This window comes from Dipodomys spectabilis, unplaced genomic scaffold, assembly GCF_019054845.1.
Source record: "Dipodomys spectabilis isolate Male_0828 unplaced genomic scaffold, ASM1905484v1 ptg000083l, whole genome shotgun sequence".
Lineage (NCBI taxonomy): Eukaryota > Metazoa > Chordata > Mammalia > Rodentia > Heteromyidae > Dipodomys > Dipodomys spectabilis.
Window position 1 is genome coordinate 3,927,381 of NW_024870760.1, and position 14,930 is coordinate 3,942,310.

At 40.4% G+C, this 14,930-nt stretch overlaps 1 protein-coding gene across 2 annotated transcripts in view; it reads left to right on the forward strand.

Annotated features, from left to right (window-relative positions):
* The window catches only part of Ldlrad4 (low density lipoprotein receptor class A domain containing 4), a 347,246-nt gene that overhangs the window by 67,433 nt on the left and 264,883 nt on the right, over positions 1-14,930 (forward strand). The window contains exons 1-2 of one of the 2 annotated variants that reach the window (XM_042683673.1): positions 11,194-11,275; positions 13,822-14,283. In XM_042683673.1, the coding sequence (XP_042539607.1) occupies positions 14,244-14,283 (40 nt within the window). In that variant the 5' untranslated portion in view covers positions 11,194-11,275; positions 13,822-14,243. Of the gene's footprint in view, positions 1-11,193; positions 11,276-13,821; positions 14,284-14,930 lie in introns of those variants that run through there. The other variant, XM_042683674.1, reaches the window with a different exon arrangement.

Consider the following 14,930-nt stretch of genomic DNA (forward strand, 5'->3'; position numbering starts at 1 on the left):
CACCTCTTCTGGCTTTTTCTGTTTATGCGATACTGAGGAACCGAATCCAGGGCTTCATACATGCTAGGCAAGCACTTTACTACTAGGTCACATTCCCAGCCCCAGTCCTAGGGCTTGAACTCATGGGGATGGGTGGGTACTATCCCTGAGCTTCTTTTGTTCAAGGCTAGCACTCTACCACTTGAGCCACAGCGCCACTTCCAGCTTTTTCTGTTTATGTGGTACTGAAGAATCAAACCCAGGGCTTCATGCTTGCTAGGCAAGCACTCTACCACTAAGCCACATTCACAGTCCACAAAGTATATTATTAAAACAAAATGAAATAGTTTACTTTTACATATAAGCAAATGGTAATTTCTTAAACTAGAAAATCAGTAATTTGCTTATGGATACACTGGCATTGAATAATACATGGCATTTTATGTGTTTCAAAACTATTTCATGGCTTAATATAGAAATAAACATTATGTTCATGTTACTGTCATAATGAAGTGTATAGAACTGCTTTTACTATCTGCATTTCTTTTTACACTAAGTATTTTAAAGCTACTTGAATTTATTAATAATACTAGAGTTTTGCAAAGTTCTATCTCATCTCTTTTAAAACTACATGTGGGCAACTCCATTCTGTTTGATAATATATTTATATTTATAAATATTTTCTAAATATTTCACACATTTTCTACTAATAGTTTGATCCTCAAATGTATGGAATTTTCTTTTATGTTTCATAGAAGAGCCAGATTTGTTTTCTTGATGGCTAAATCATACTTAGCATCTTAACTAAGTTTTGAATGTTCTGTTAGCCTCTGATCCACATGATTATCTCTGGAGACAGAGGAAGCAGGCTTTGAATTGCTTGTCTGTCCCAGGCACCAAAGCATTCTACTTCAGAGGCCTGATATGGACAATGGACTGATGGCCAGAGGTGGGAAATAAACTGTTATTGCAGAAATGACTGCACTATCTATCTTTAATCTATGGAGAAAGTTCTAGAGCCAAACTTGTTAAAACCTAGAATCTGACTACTCAGATATGGTTTAAGGATGAGTAACATGAACTACTTAGAAATGCTGTTTAGAAACAGAAAAAGGAATGATGTCGATGAAGATATATTGAATTCATAAACTGCTTTGTTAAATGGCAACTCCTTTGTACAGCTACTTAAAGATAAATAGAAATTAAAAAAAGAAACAATGTTAGGCACTGCCTGAAACTTGCTAAGCCTGAACCTTTAAGTCACCAACATCTTCTGTAGAATTGAAGCCCTTGTCCATTCATCAGTTTCTTAGAATGATCATATGTCAGGATTGTCTTTGAAGCTTATGAAACATTACAGAGTCTTAGTCCCAGCCCACAGAAATTGAGTCAGGAGGTTTGGGGTCATTGTGTTTCCCAAGAGATATAAGCCCACTTGTCTGACATGGGAAAAATGGGTTATCTGTGGTTGGCTTGAAGAGATGTTTTGAGAAGGCAAATCACCTGCTCTGTGTGTAGGTGATTTAATCCATATAGTATAGCCTTCTGTGAGCTACACTGTCTCTGAGACTCTTTTCCTGAGTGGATATTTCATCCCTGAAGAGTCCATAGAGTCCTACAGGCATAGCTCCTGACCAGATGATTTGCAGGCAGTCTAGCTACCCAGCCTCCATTCCTTTCTCTTACAGTTCCCATGGTAACCAATTGCAGGGAAAACTGGGCATGGTGCTATCTTTACCCTGGTTTTGGTGATCGGAGGTCTGTTTCCATGGGAACTAGAAAGGAAAAGGATGGTAGTATAGAGTAAGTAGCTAGGCTGCTTTTAAATTTCAAAGGCAGTCTTCTTTCTTGCTATAAAACCTGCTTTTCTCAAGTTTACCTCTAGGCCAGGAAAATCCTTGCAGCTTGTGGCCAGAACTATCCATAGGGGAGGTGGGTGAAGGAGGAGCGAAGAGAGAACTTTTATAATATCCTCAAAAATGCCAGTAACTCTCTTTTTCTCTAGGAAGCCATTTTTGGGTGTTGGTATAAGTTATTTAAATGCCATCTTTAGCTATTATTTCTGGTGTGTTTTTCTTGAACATAATAACATGTTTTTATGCAAAGGAAGTGTGGGGATGAGTCATTTCAATAGGAGTGATTTCTGCAGTGTGGGGAATCCCTTGCAGTTAGTCAGTGTGCATTCAATAGTGGCTGGCTCTGTGCTCAAGCAGGAAGGAGGCCTTCTGAGGGAAATACAGGGTCAGGTTACAACAGCAAGGCAAAGGCCTGCCTTACACCGGGAGGCTTTGGTCCATGGTGAAAAGAAAAGAAAATCTATCAAATATTAACATATGTAACTAATTATTTGAAGATAGAAATGATATCCTTTTTCTTTTGCTAGTACCAGGGTTTGAACTCAGGGCTTCATGTTTGCTCAGCTAGCACTCTTCTATATCTCTGCCAGTCCTGAAGCTTGACAGGGCCTGGGTGCTGTTCCTGAGCTTTTTCCACGCAAGGCTAGTACTCAACTACTTGAGCACAGCTCCACATCTGGCTTTTTGGTGGTTAATTGGAGATTAGAGTCTTATGGACTTTCCTGCCTGGGCTGGCTTTGAACCCTGATCCTTAGATCTCAGCCTCCCGAGTAGCTAGGATTACAGATGTGAGCCTGTAGGCATCCTAGGCCACTTTTTTTTTTTTTTGCTGGTTATTTTGGAGATGGAGTCTTTTTGGAGATAGAGGCTTTTCTGCCCTGCTGACTTCAAGCTGTGATTCTCTGTATCTCAGTCTCCTGAGTAGCTAGGATTTCAGCCATGAGGCACTGGTGTCTAGCTTAAAAATATTAAATTCTAATCTAAACATGCACTTAGTTTAATTTATTGAGTGTTCATTCATAGAATGGCATGGTATTACATTTTTCTTTTCCTCTCGTTCTACACAGTCAAGAAAGTTTATTTTCTTCCTCCTATTTCACTTACAGCCTGGCTGACACAACTGCACAGCCCACACTTCTCCTGAGGGCCTGGTAACTGCATCTCTGTTTATTTTCCCTGCTCCCAGCATTGCCTTAACAATGTATACAGGACTTGTTAGAAGTCCTTGCATAAAGCACATGTTCTTGTGTGAACTTCCTTATTCAATAACCACTGTTGTGTTGCAGTTATATTAATGCTTTGTTTTAGGGAAGGAGAGACTGAAGTTGGCAGGTTATGTAACATGCCTGAGAAGGCTCTGGTGAGCTGCTCAGCAGAATCAGCATTCTAATCCTGGCTGTGCTCATCCCCCAGTTCACAACACCTCTGGGTTGGGAGCAGTTATGCCAGTCCTGAAAAAGTTCTAGAACCCCTGGCATCTAATGGAACCCCTTTCAGTTACTTCTACCCCTGCATTTCTTTTATCCTATTTTTCCAGCTAGCCCAACCCCTTTCTCTATGATGGTCATTAGTTTTGTGTATGTATATTTTCCTATTTCAGTTGTATTTATCAATATAGTTTAAGTCCAAATGTATAAAATATAGTTTAGGTGATTACATGGGATAGTTATGGAACTCTGGGCCCAGTGAGAGTATTGTAGCAAGTTTCAGTATTAAAAGCAAATCAGCTTGCTTTCTTATGTGGAAATGAAGTCCTTATTGGTATTATTTGAGGGCCTAACTTTACCAAACTGTGGACAGAAAGGGAATAGTGGGAGATTGTGCATTACGGGTAAAGTCTCCTCCCAGGTTGTTCCTGGACTTCCTCCCATGTGTCTCCAGGATGCCCAGAGCTTGGGAGGCCCTGACCTCTATTTGAAGAGGTTTGCCAAGGTCTCCAATGAAAAGAAGAAGTTTGAACAAGTCATTTCCTATTTGTTGACTTTAGAGAGGAAGGAATCAGTAAAAGCTAGATTTTGATAAGAAAAAGGGAAGAGCTAAAGATGACAGTTTTGTTTTGTTTGGGCCTGCCCGGGAGGTTGATCTCAGGGCCTGAGCTACTTTTGCTTAAGGCTAGTGATCTACCACTTGAGCCACAGCCTTATTTCCAGCTTTTTGATAGTTTATTGGCAATAAGAGTCTCGTGGGCTTTCCTACTATGACTGTCTTCAAACCACATCCTTAGATCTCAGCATCCTGGATAAGCTAGGATTATAGGCACAAGCCATTGGTGGCCAGCTAGGATGACATAGTTTTAAATGCAGAAGAAGTTGACTATTAGGCCAGTGAGGTCTGTGGTGCTTAGATCATGAAAGGTTTCTCAGACACTGTGTGACCAGTGTGTGATTTTAGGCTCTATATTTGGTGATTACAGTGCCCTCCTGCTTGCCCTCCTGTCATGCAGTGCTCCTGGGTGGGATCCAGGAAATCTCTCTGTAGGTCTCAGTAGGTCCCATGAGAGAGAAAAGTTTATTTGTATCAGGCAGATATCAGTCTCTCTTGGGATTAAGGATGCTTTAGAATGCAGCAGCTTCTAGCTGCTGGTCAGATCTCTGCAGCTCAGCAGCTCAGAAGGTGCATGGTCTTGGGTACGTGAGAACCTGCTCTGATCACCCTGTGTGTCTCTTCGCTACTCCCTGGCTACTTAGTGGGGCATAATACCTGTCTGTACTGTTTTCCCTAAGCATAAACCTCACTTTTCTTTTGCTGCATAAGAGCACATACATGGACTTTTGTTACCCAGGCAGCAAAAATTAGTCTAATGAACTCTTTCTGCTTGGCCGGAGGCCTCCAGAATAAGTACACAGGGATGGGGTTTGTGTAGTCACATTAGTTAAATGCCAGGCAGCCTTCCCTCTGAATTCTCTGCCCTTTTCAACAGCTGCTCTTCAGAACATATGCATTTTCACAGGCTTGCCTGTCCAGCCTTCCAGGAAGATGTGAAACTCTATCAGTCTTTTCCTTAATATATATAGAGTTAGGACTACTCATCAAATGACTTGGTGTGCTGGGGCCTCTCATAGATGTGTAGTATTCATTATTATGTGTAAACTACTGAGGGCTCATTTGTCACACACTTGGGCCCAGTTGCCACCATTGACGTCAGCTCCAGGGCCAGTCCTTTTAGACATCTGCTGAAATGTTTATCTCTTTGGATTTTGGTGATCATAGTTATGTTGTCCCACCAACACTGACTGGGCTAACCAATTTATTTTCAGAATTTAGGATGTCTCAAATGACTGCCTTTACCCATTGAATTCTAAGCCATTCTTGTGAGGAGGCTAGTCTAGAGATTATCTTTGAGGTCTTGTGGGAAACTAAGGTTTCTTTCCATTGTTGTAAAACAACTCAGATGACGCATTATTAATTGCATTTTATGTCTTCTTTTGGTTTCTGTAAATGAGCAAACAGCAGAGTGGTTGAAAGTATGTACTGAGAGAAGATGGACTGGATTTGTGTCTGCTTTACAGGCAGTAGGAATCTCCTTTGTCCTCTAAAGGTTTATGACTTCTCTTAAATCTTGTCTTAGTAGGTATTCAGGCTATAAGGAGTCTTTCTTTCAGAGTGCAAGACTGAGTGTGTCTGTACCAAACAGTTGGATGGATTTACATTAAGCTGAGCATTTGCTTCCTTCATTGGTTCAGAGCTTTGCAGGCAGCAGGTATCAGGAAGTGGCCATTAGACTCTGTTGCTCTTTCAACATCTTTTCTCCAATGTTTGTTCCAGACAACTCAGGACTCTCTGGAAATATTTTTATCTATAACCATCCATTTCAAACCTGATACCAAGTTATGAAAAATCATACAGTGGAAAGTTTTTCTTTTCCTGATGGAATATATTTCTCAGAAAATAAATGGATGTAAACAAGACAGAACTACTTATTGAATGTTTTGGTCTTTATGGTATGCTTTGATTGAAGAAGCAAATGTGGAGCTGGTCTGGAGCTTCGTAAACAAGGAGCATCTAGGAACCTTTGCCAGTGATTAAAGTCACGTATATTGCTCATTTCTATAGGGAACCTTGGCTGTTTTATTGTTGATTGATTCTGTTAGCTTTTCACAAGTTAGTTCTGCTCTAGCATCTAGCACCATTTGGTGGGCAGAGAGGCCACTGCATTATCAGGGCCCAGGTTTGGGCCCAGAGTCATCCAAAGGGCAAGCCAGAGGTCTGAGCATATCATGGACACCTGACTAAATACCAGCAGAGCAGAGTGTGGCTATGTTCGGATCAGTTACTCCAGTCTTCTCAGCTGCTCATCGCCAGCCTAAGTGAGGGAATAGGGTTGGTGGGGAACATCACAAGGTTTGGAGTCTGAGACCTCCACCTCAGTTTGTCAGATGAAGTTGGTAGGATGTCTTCCCTATGTACTTCTACTGGACCTTGGGAAAGCTGAAGTATACACAAAGGCATCAAGCTAAATAGCAAAGAGGAGGAAAGAAAGGCAGACTAGACCTACATGAGTATTTTCTGAGCAGGACATGGATTATCTTGGTTAAATATAGTTTTCCTTTTGGTTACATTGAAAATTTTTGATATTTTGGTATGAAAACATAAAAAATTAGTACCAAGAGGCTCTTTTTTTTAAAATTTAATTTAATTTTATTTGTGAACATACTGTACAGAGGGGTTACAATTACATGGGCAGGATAATGCGTACATTTCTTACCAAGCATTGCAGCCTCCTCCTTTGGTTTACCCTTCACATCCCTTCCCAGCCTCCCCCCTCCCCCCCAATCCCAATCCTTCTCCTTCCCCCCCCCCCCCCCCCCCCCCGCACCGACGTTGTAAAGCTCGTTTTGGACATGACAACTTGTACTTCTCATTGTTGCAACAGGTCCACCTGTATCCTTAACCAAGAGGCTCTTTTTTAAGGCATTTCTTTTTTGTCATTTTTTTCCTTCTATTCTTTCACCACATTTTATATCAAATACTTCACCCACATTTTCTTTAATTTTCTCTTTTCTCCTATTTGTCTCTGTTGTTAATTTTAGCTGACATGGAATGACTTTGAGCTTTGGTTTCTATCTCTTGAGAACATAAATAAAGTGAAGTAAGCCAGACCCAAAGAACTATAGGTCCCATGGTTTCCCTCATCTGCAATAGTTAGTATATGTCTAGAATAATTTTATCAGATGAGCAGGAAAGGTCAAAAGCTGTGATGCTAAGCGAAATGAACCTCAAGATCTGGACACAAGAGGTCTTTCTTTGTTGTTGTTGTTTTTAATGTACTATGCAATTTTTTTTGTTTCCTTTGTATGTTCTTCCCCTTGTTGTCACAGCACTTGGTTTTGGTGCCCTGCATCTTGTATATACATTTGTCTCATTTGGGGAGGGGAAGGGGAATGACAAAATGCTGAAACGAGGACACAGGATGACCCATTGCAACGATGATACCCACAGGACAGTATATTGGAAATGAACTTCACAACTTTGGGGGGTGGGGAGGAATGAGGAAGGTGGGGGAGAGAGAGAGAACAACAAGGGAGGGGGTAACCGGGCTCGATAGGAAATGCACTCATTGCCTTACTCATGTAACTGCAACCCCTCTGTACAGCGTCTTAAAAAGAAAAGAAAATGCAAAAATAACGAATGTTCTCACAATGAAAACGAAAGATCAAGAGAACCAACTGAAGAGGTAACATGGAGCAAAATGCATTGCACTCACAAACTGATTTGTTGAATAGCAACTCCTGTGTACCACTACTTAAAGATAATAAAAATTTTTCAAAAGGATATTCAGCTGAGGAACTATGAGAGAAAGTACCCTATTGTATTCAGTTTGCTCAGATAAGAACTGGAGATGAGTTGGGGTATATTCTCTGTTGTGGGTGAGTTGTAGTAATTGTAACACTGTAAATTCTTTAGCACTTTAGAGATACAATGTTTAATGTAGATTTTCTCATTAAATGCACAGTAGTAGGTTTCATCATTGCTTCCTTTATTTATTTATTTATTTTTGGTGCCGGTCATAGGATTTGAACTTAGGGCCTGAGTGCTGTTCCTGAGCTATTTTGCTCAAGGCTAGTGCTTTACCACAGCTTCACGCTCAGCTTTTTTTTTTTTTTTTTTTTTTGAGTGTTTTATTGGAGATAAATGTCTCATGAACTTTCTTGCTTGGGTTGGCTTCAAATTGCATTGCTCAGATCTCAGCCTCCTGAGTAGCTAGGATTACAGGCATGAGCCACCAGTGTCTGGTCATTGCTTCCATTTTATGCTAAGGAAATTGAGGCTGGGACATTAAGTAATTACCAAAGGCATACCAAAGCCAAGAATGAAGTAAAGCCAAATTAGTCTGATTCAGAGTTGGACTTTTCTTCTCTGGCTCATTTGTGTGTGAAGCTCTCTTTTGAGTATGCTTTAAATAGTGGAGAGTTTGGCAAGCCTTAGCCAGAATGCCCAGGTGGAGCGTTCTCCAGAGTTTGAATGCCCCCTAGCCATTAGTTTCTTCATATAAAGTGCCCTTGGTACTTTGTCTAGCTGATGCTAGACTGAGGCAGTAGATTGAGGAGGTAAGCCAGCTGATGTGCAGATAAAACCCAGTAGAATACCAGCCAGCACTTACTGAGCACCTGCTATAGCCTATTCTCTTTGGCCAGGGCCAAGAGTAGTCAGGAAATATTTAGCATTGCTTCCATAGGCAGACAAGATAATGAACATAGCTATCATGGGAACAGAAGGTTGGTTTGTTTGCTCATCATTGTCTTCCTAGGACCTAACATAATGTGTGGTCAGAGTAAATGGCTTCACAGAGATTGCTGCTGGAGCAATGAATGGATGAAAAGATGTAGATTTCTTGGCACCTTGCAGGCCAGAGAGCAGGGGATATTGTTGGCTAGGCTCAAGTGACTTGCAGAATATGGCTGCAAGCTGACAGCAAGTAGTTTGGTAAGTGGGACAGAAATTGTTTCATGCAAATAGTTTGTTGGTCATTATTCTCTTTTAATCCCATAGAGAATGAAACACCCCTGCCATTCCCCTTCCTTCTCATATACTGTTAACTCATTGCCTGACTTCCTATTTGTTACCTGCCAAGCTCATTTTATCTCAGTGTAGCTCAATTTTATTGGAAAAAAAAATTATTGTGGGGACTATACCTGGTGTGGAGCATCTCAGAGGCCAGCCCCAGGTCTGACTTGCTTCTGCAGTCACATAGGCTGGTGGTCAGCAGAACTGTGAGTGAGACAGGGTTACTGATTCTCACATTCACTGCCAGCTCAGTTGGCACCCACAATTGTGACATGCTTGGACTAGGCCAGTTGACCTTTGGATGTATTTTTACCTGGAGATATCTTACTTATGGCAATCCCTGGTCTTTTCCTTTTCTCTTGTCCATGTGAGAGTTGTGAATATGGTATAAATGGTTTAAACCATTTCAATATTCCCTGGATCCTAGTGAACAGGATGATACAGGGGTGTGCCACTCCCCTTCTTCAGCCTCACGGGCCGCCCTGACTCTGAGCCAGCTTCTTCCTGCATGTGCAATGTAAGTTGGAATTTGGGCTTGGTTCCAGACATCTGGCTCTGGTCTTGGCTTTGTGTATATTAACACATTCACCATTGACATCTTTCCTTTCCTCCCTGAGCCTCTGGAGTCTCATACTACATAAGATGAAGGGATCAGGTAGGTGTCTCCATATGGCTTTCTCCACTCCTAGATCACTTGAGCAGGTATTTATAGACTTACAAATTCATTGTGGATAGTTATCCTATTTAATTTTTAGGGGAACTTTTTTCCAGTTTGGTTTGAGATAAACATCATGCTATATATGTCACAGGCTTTATTAAACATTAACTGTGATACTTAAAGACTATTGTAATGCAATTGCTGTTCTTCCTCTTTGCAGCTCATCTGTATGTTTGAGCCAGATGTAGACTTTTGTACTTACTTCCTGAATTGGTTATCTAAAACAAGACACTACTTTATACTGAAGAAATAACCATAGCTCATTGAGGATAAATCTTTGAGATTATACTATAGTATAAGCTGCGTGTTATCTTATACCCAGAAATTACCAAAATGAAAAGTAGCATTTGAAGAATTTGGCTATTTTGAATAACTTGGCTTCCTGTGGTGGCAGACATCCTATGTTTCTGACTTGTTCTGAGATTCATATACCTTGGTAAGCTTACAGTCTGTATATTGTGCCCTTCTTATGCAGTTTGTTCTGTCTCCTTTGGCCACATACAGCCACAGACACACATTTGTTCAGATTGGAGGGGACCTGGACTTTTACCCCCTCAGTTTACAGGTAAGGAAAAGAAAGCCTGGTCAGGTCCAGTGACTTGTCCAAGTCTACCCACGGCTACCTTAAAGATAAGGGCCTTATTTGCTCTTAACATTTCTTCCTTAAAACAAAATAAGTTAAGGAATCCTGAAATATACTGGACCTTGCAAAAGTGTAAACTATTTGCTTTTTGGGGTAGAGGAACTCCTAAATGTAATCTTTCTCTCCAACAGTGCACACTTAATTCCAATACAAGTCAAAAAGTAGATTGTTGGTTTTTTTCTCACACCTTCTTCTCATATCTGTCTCACTAAAAACCTTCTGCCACTTTAAATTTAAGTGAGCCAGCCAGTAGAATTCACTAATGTGCTGTTAAAGTTTTGTATCAGTGCCTAATACTTGCCACAGTTTAAAACTACTTCTTCATTTTTTGGTGTTTCTTTGTCCCTGCAACTTTTCCAGTGGTAGTGCAGTATGCGGATCTGCAGACAGAGCTCTCAGATCTGTATGGCCTGGAGCTGTCTACTGCTCAGTCTAGCCGTCACCTAGGTAACAGACACTCCACCAGTGAAACAGTCTGTCCACAGTGAGAGGAAATAAAAACTGAAACTGCAGCCGTTATTCTCTGTGCACATTAAAAAAAATGTTTCTTGATTTTTGAAAAGAGGTCATTTCACTTCTTTGTTGGGTTTTGGCCTCTGTGCCCCGTGTGTGATCCTCCAGTTTCCTGAATTACATGTGTATTTTTATAGCATATTTTTTTTAAATGAAAGCAATGATATGAATGCAGCTGTTTTTATTTCTGAATGATTCCTAGGAAGGCTTCATTTCATATAAGTTTTTATGAACCACTAATAAGGCAAATGTATTCTACAACTTACTTGGTTAGGTTTTGTGAGTGGTCTTTTTTTTTTTTTTTAATGTCCCTTCCTGTGGGGGTGTTTTTCCGTTGGATGTGCTCTATTTCCTTAGTAACTGTTGCTCTGTTATGGGAGGGACTTAATGACATTTTTTCAAGTGCAATATTGAATTAATTTATTTCCTGGTTAGTCCTGCCCATCTTCGTAGTATAAATAGAACATCTGTGTAGTGTGTGTGTTTGATGACACTGGGCTTGCTGTAGAGGTGAACTCTTAATTATGTGGCTCAGGTTGACTCTGTGACCTTTCATCCTGGGTAAGTTATCTCGTTTTCTCCTCTTTCTTCTCTTGGCTTTTCTGGATTTGAATATTACTAGGCCTAAAGCATTTAGGTTTAGGGAGCTACCTGACTCTCAGAAGTTGGGGAGTATTGTGGTTGGAGGACAAGAGACCTGGTATACACACTGGGTCTCCTATACGATATTTGTTGGCACTCAGTTATTTCACCTCTGTGGAATAGAATTTTCTCTCTATAGTTCTGATAGGTAGGATTTGAGGTTACAGTTTCAGAGTAGCTTCTAAAAGCCTTTACTAGATAGTATATTCTGTGAAGTGTGAGTACAGTAGGGTCATTGCTTGTAATCACTGTCTCATCTTGACTGGTGAGGGAAGGAAAATCCCTTCCAGTCAATAGGATCAGAGCCAAATAGAGGACCAGCCTCTCAACATAAGAAATGCTTCTTGTCAGCCTCAGGGCTTCGGGTGGATTTATTTTGTAGGTATTTACTGAGCCTTCTCTATGCATTCAACTGCTTTTGTACTAGGAACAGTACTTAGGAAGCTTAGCACAACTGCCTTCATTCACTCACCATTCATTCAGTCAATGTGTGTTTACTGAGCACCTCCTGGCACCAGGCTGTCTTAGATACTGAGGAGATTTCGAGAATCAACTAGTCACTGCCCTTGTCCTCACTCAGTTAAGAGTCCAGTGGGAGAGGTGGATGTTAAGTGATCAAGACATCTGTAGGAAGTTCCAAGTATGGAAAGTACTGGGAAGCCAGATAAAGAACTGTTGGGATCTGTTTGATTAATTATGTTGAATGTTTTCTCTTATGCTTGTTGATTGTAAGTCTTTGACCCATTTAAAAATCAGATTATTTGTGGGTTTTTTTCTTTTGAATTGTTTTAATTCCTTACATATTCTAGATGTTAATCCATTGTCAGATAGTTTGAAGATTTTTTTTCTCATTATGTATGTTGTATTATCACTCTGTTGATTGTTTCCTTTGCTATACAGGAGGTTTTTAGTTTGATGTAATCCCATTTATCATTTTTAGCTTTTGTTGCCAGTGTCTTTAGGGTCATGTTTAAAAAAAAAAAAACCTTTGCCCAAACTAATATCTCCAAGTGTTTCCCTCTATTATTTCCTAAGTTTCTAGCCATATATATGTATTTCTTATTCTTGGTTCTGTGTCATTGATGTAGGTCTGGAGTTTCTTTCTGACAGTACCATGCTGTTTTGTCTAATATAACTTTGTAGCCCATTTTGGATTCAGGTGCTGCAATATCTGCAGGTCTGTTCTTTTGGATTCAAATTGGATTTGAAGTCTTTTTAGTTCCATAAATGTTTTAAGATTGTTCTATCTATGTTAAGAAGATCATTGGTATTTTAAGGAGGATTGCATGGAATCTCAAATTCACTTTGTATAGTATGGAAATTTTAGCAGCTCTTCCCAATCTATGAATGTGGATATCTTACTAATTTCCACTGTCTTCTTCAATTCATTTTATTGTTTTTTGTAATTTTCATTGTAGAAATCATTTAATTTCTTAATTTATTCTTAGATGTCTTTAACTTTTTGTAATTCTTGATTTCTTTCTTAGAAAGCTTGCATTAGTGTATGACAAATCATCCTAACTTTCATAGTTCATCTTATAACTTTACTAAATTTATTTATTGGCCCTAATAATTTTTAGTGGCATCTTTATGTTTTCCTTTTTTAATTTTAAATTTTTTATTGTTACTGTAAAGGTGGTGTAGAGATCTTCATGTTTTTCTGCCTAAAAATCCATGTAATTTGCAAGTAGGGACAATTTAACTTTGACGTTTTCATTTTTGATGCCCTTTATTTCTCTGGCTTACCACTATGTTGAATAAGAGTGGTATAAGTGGACATGGTTGTCTTGTTTCTGGTCTTAGAGGAAAAGCTATCAGCTTTCTCCCATGTAGCATGATATTTTCTGTGGTCTTATATGGTTTTTCTTGTGATATGTCCCTTTTATACCTAATTTGTTGAAGGCTATTTTTTTTATCTTGAAGGAATGTTGAATTTTATCAAATGCACTTTCTGCTTCTGATGAGATGATTATGTGGTTTTTGTCCTTAATTTTGTTGAATTGTTATATTACATTTATTGATTTGCATATGTTGAATCATCCTGGTATCCCTGGAATAAATTCCATTTATTCACGTAACCTTTAAAAAGTGCTCTGTTCAAACCCTGAGTTTCCCTTTGTGGAGAGCTGATGGCAGTTGATATGAACTTAAAACCTCACTTGTATTATCTTAGGATCCAGATTCTTCAGGGTATGTATGGATCTAAGTAACTGGGGAAGGACTTTAGAATATTGTGGTCTTCATAGTTGTTCTTAGAGAGGCTTGAAGGAGTGGATGGCTGGGGTACTCTGGGGATGAAGGTGGAGCTTTAACCCTTTGTCATCTCCCCTTGACTGATGCCCTCAGTGCCTACTGAAGGGTGATGGGCAGGGCTGTAGGCGGCTTTTCTTTTGGTTTCTGTAGGTCTGTTAATCTTATGGTTCTGCAGGTCCTCAAGAACGTGACCTTTTTCTTTTTAATTTCAGCAAGAGCAGAGGTGAAGCACAGAGAGCAGCAGATCAGAACAGGCTGGGCTCCCTTGGTGAGGCTGAGGCTGTGGAAGATGCCGACTGCCGCGAGGCTGAGGAGGCCTGCGTTTTGAGGTGGGAGAGCAGGTCTCAGTGGGACAGCCTCTCCACTCCTGGGCTCACCATGGCTTCAGTGCTCTGGTTGGACAGCTGACGTGACCGTGTGCCCCACACGCTGCTGGACTGCGTGCCGTCCAGGTACTGCCTGCTCACAGGGTGTGGGAGCACGGCCAGTGGGCATCAGATGCTCCTGAAAGCTGGACCGGCAGAGCGATGGACTTGGACAGGCTAAGATGGAAGTGACCTGAGGCCTCGCCCAGGCAGTTTCCTCGTGACAGGACAGCTTAAGAGCCGAAACACAAGCTTGTCTGGGGAGCAGTATGCAGGAAGCTGGTTTTCAGGCCACAAATGCTTTCACAGGTGAGAGTCCTCCCCACTTACTTGGAGGTTTTGTTTCAATTCTTCGGTTGAAACAAAACACCAACAATTGCATGGAATAAATACATTCATAGTTACAAGCTGAAGGCCATTCTCAGTCAAGGGTTCAGGCTGTTACTGGGATTGGTTTTGACAGAATTATAGTATGTTTTCTGTCTTTCTGTACATAGGAATGTGAAAACATATTTGATATTTTAATGAGTTTGTTTTTGTTGAATGATAGGACATACAATATCCTACAATTTCTAGAGTCTTTCCATATATTCTCTAAGGAAAGGTATTATTTGGGCTGTGTGTGTAGGAGATTAAAAAAAAAAACAAAAACGAAGCTAGGAAAACTCCATGGAGACAGTTAACTGCTGCTGAGTGACCTCTCTCCTTCCATCCTTAGTTTACTTCCTCAGTATTATTTGTGTGCCAGTGGTGGTGGGGGCCAACTTGGCTGAGCTAACTTTCCAGTTAGGGTAGCACTCTTAAAATGAGCTGATGGAGAAGCTGGACGTGACAATTTAGTGTCAATTTGCCCCCTCGCTGCCAATTTGCACATTTTGTGGGGAACCACTGAGTCTGGCTGGTGCCCAGAGCCATGGCCTGAGACACAGAGGCTTTTGAATTTGGATCCTGCCTCT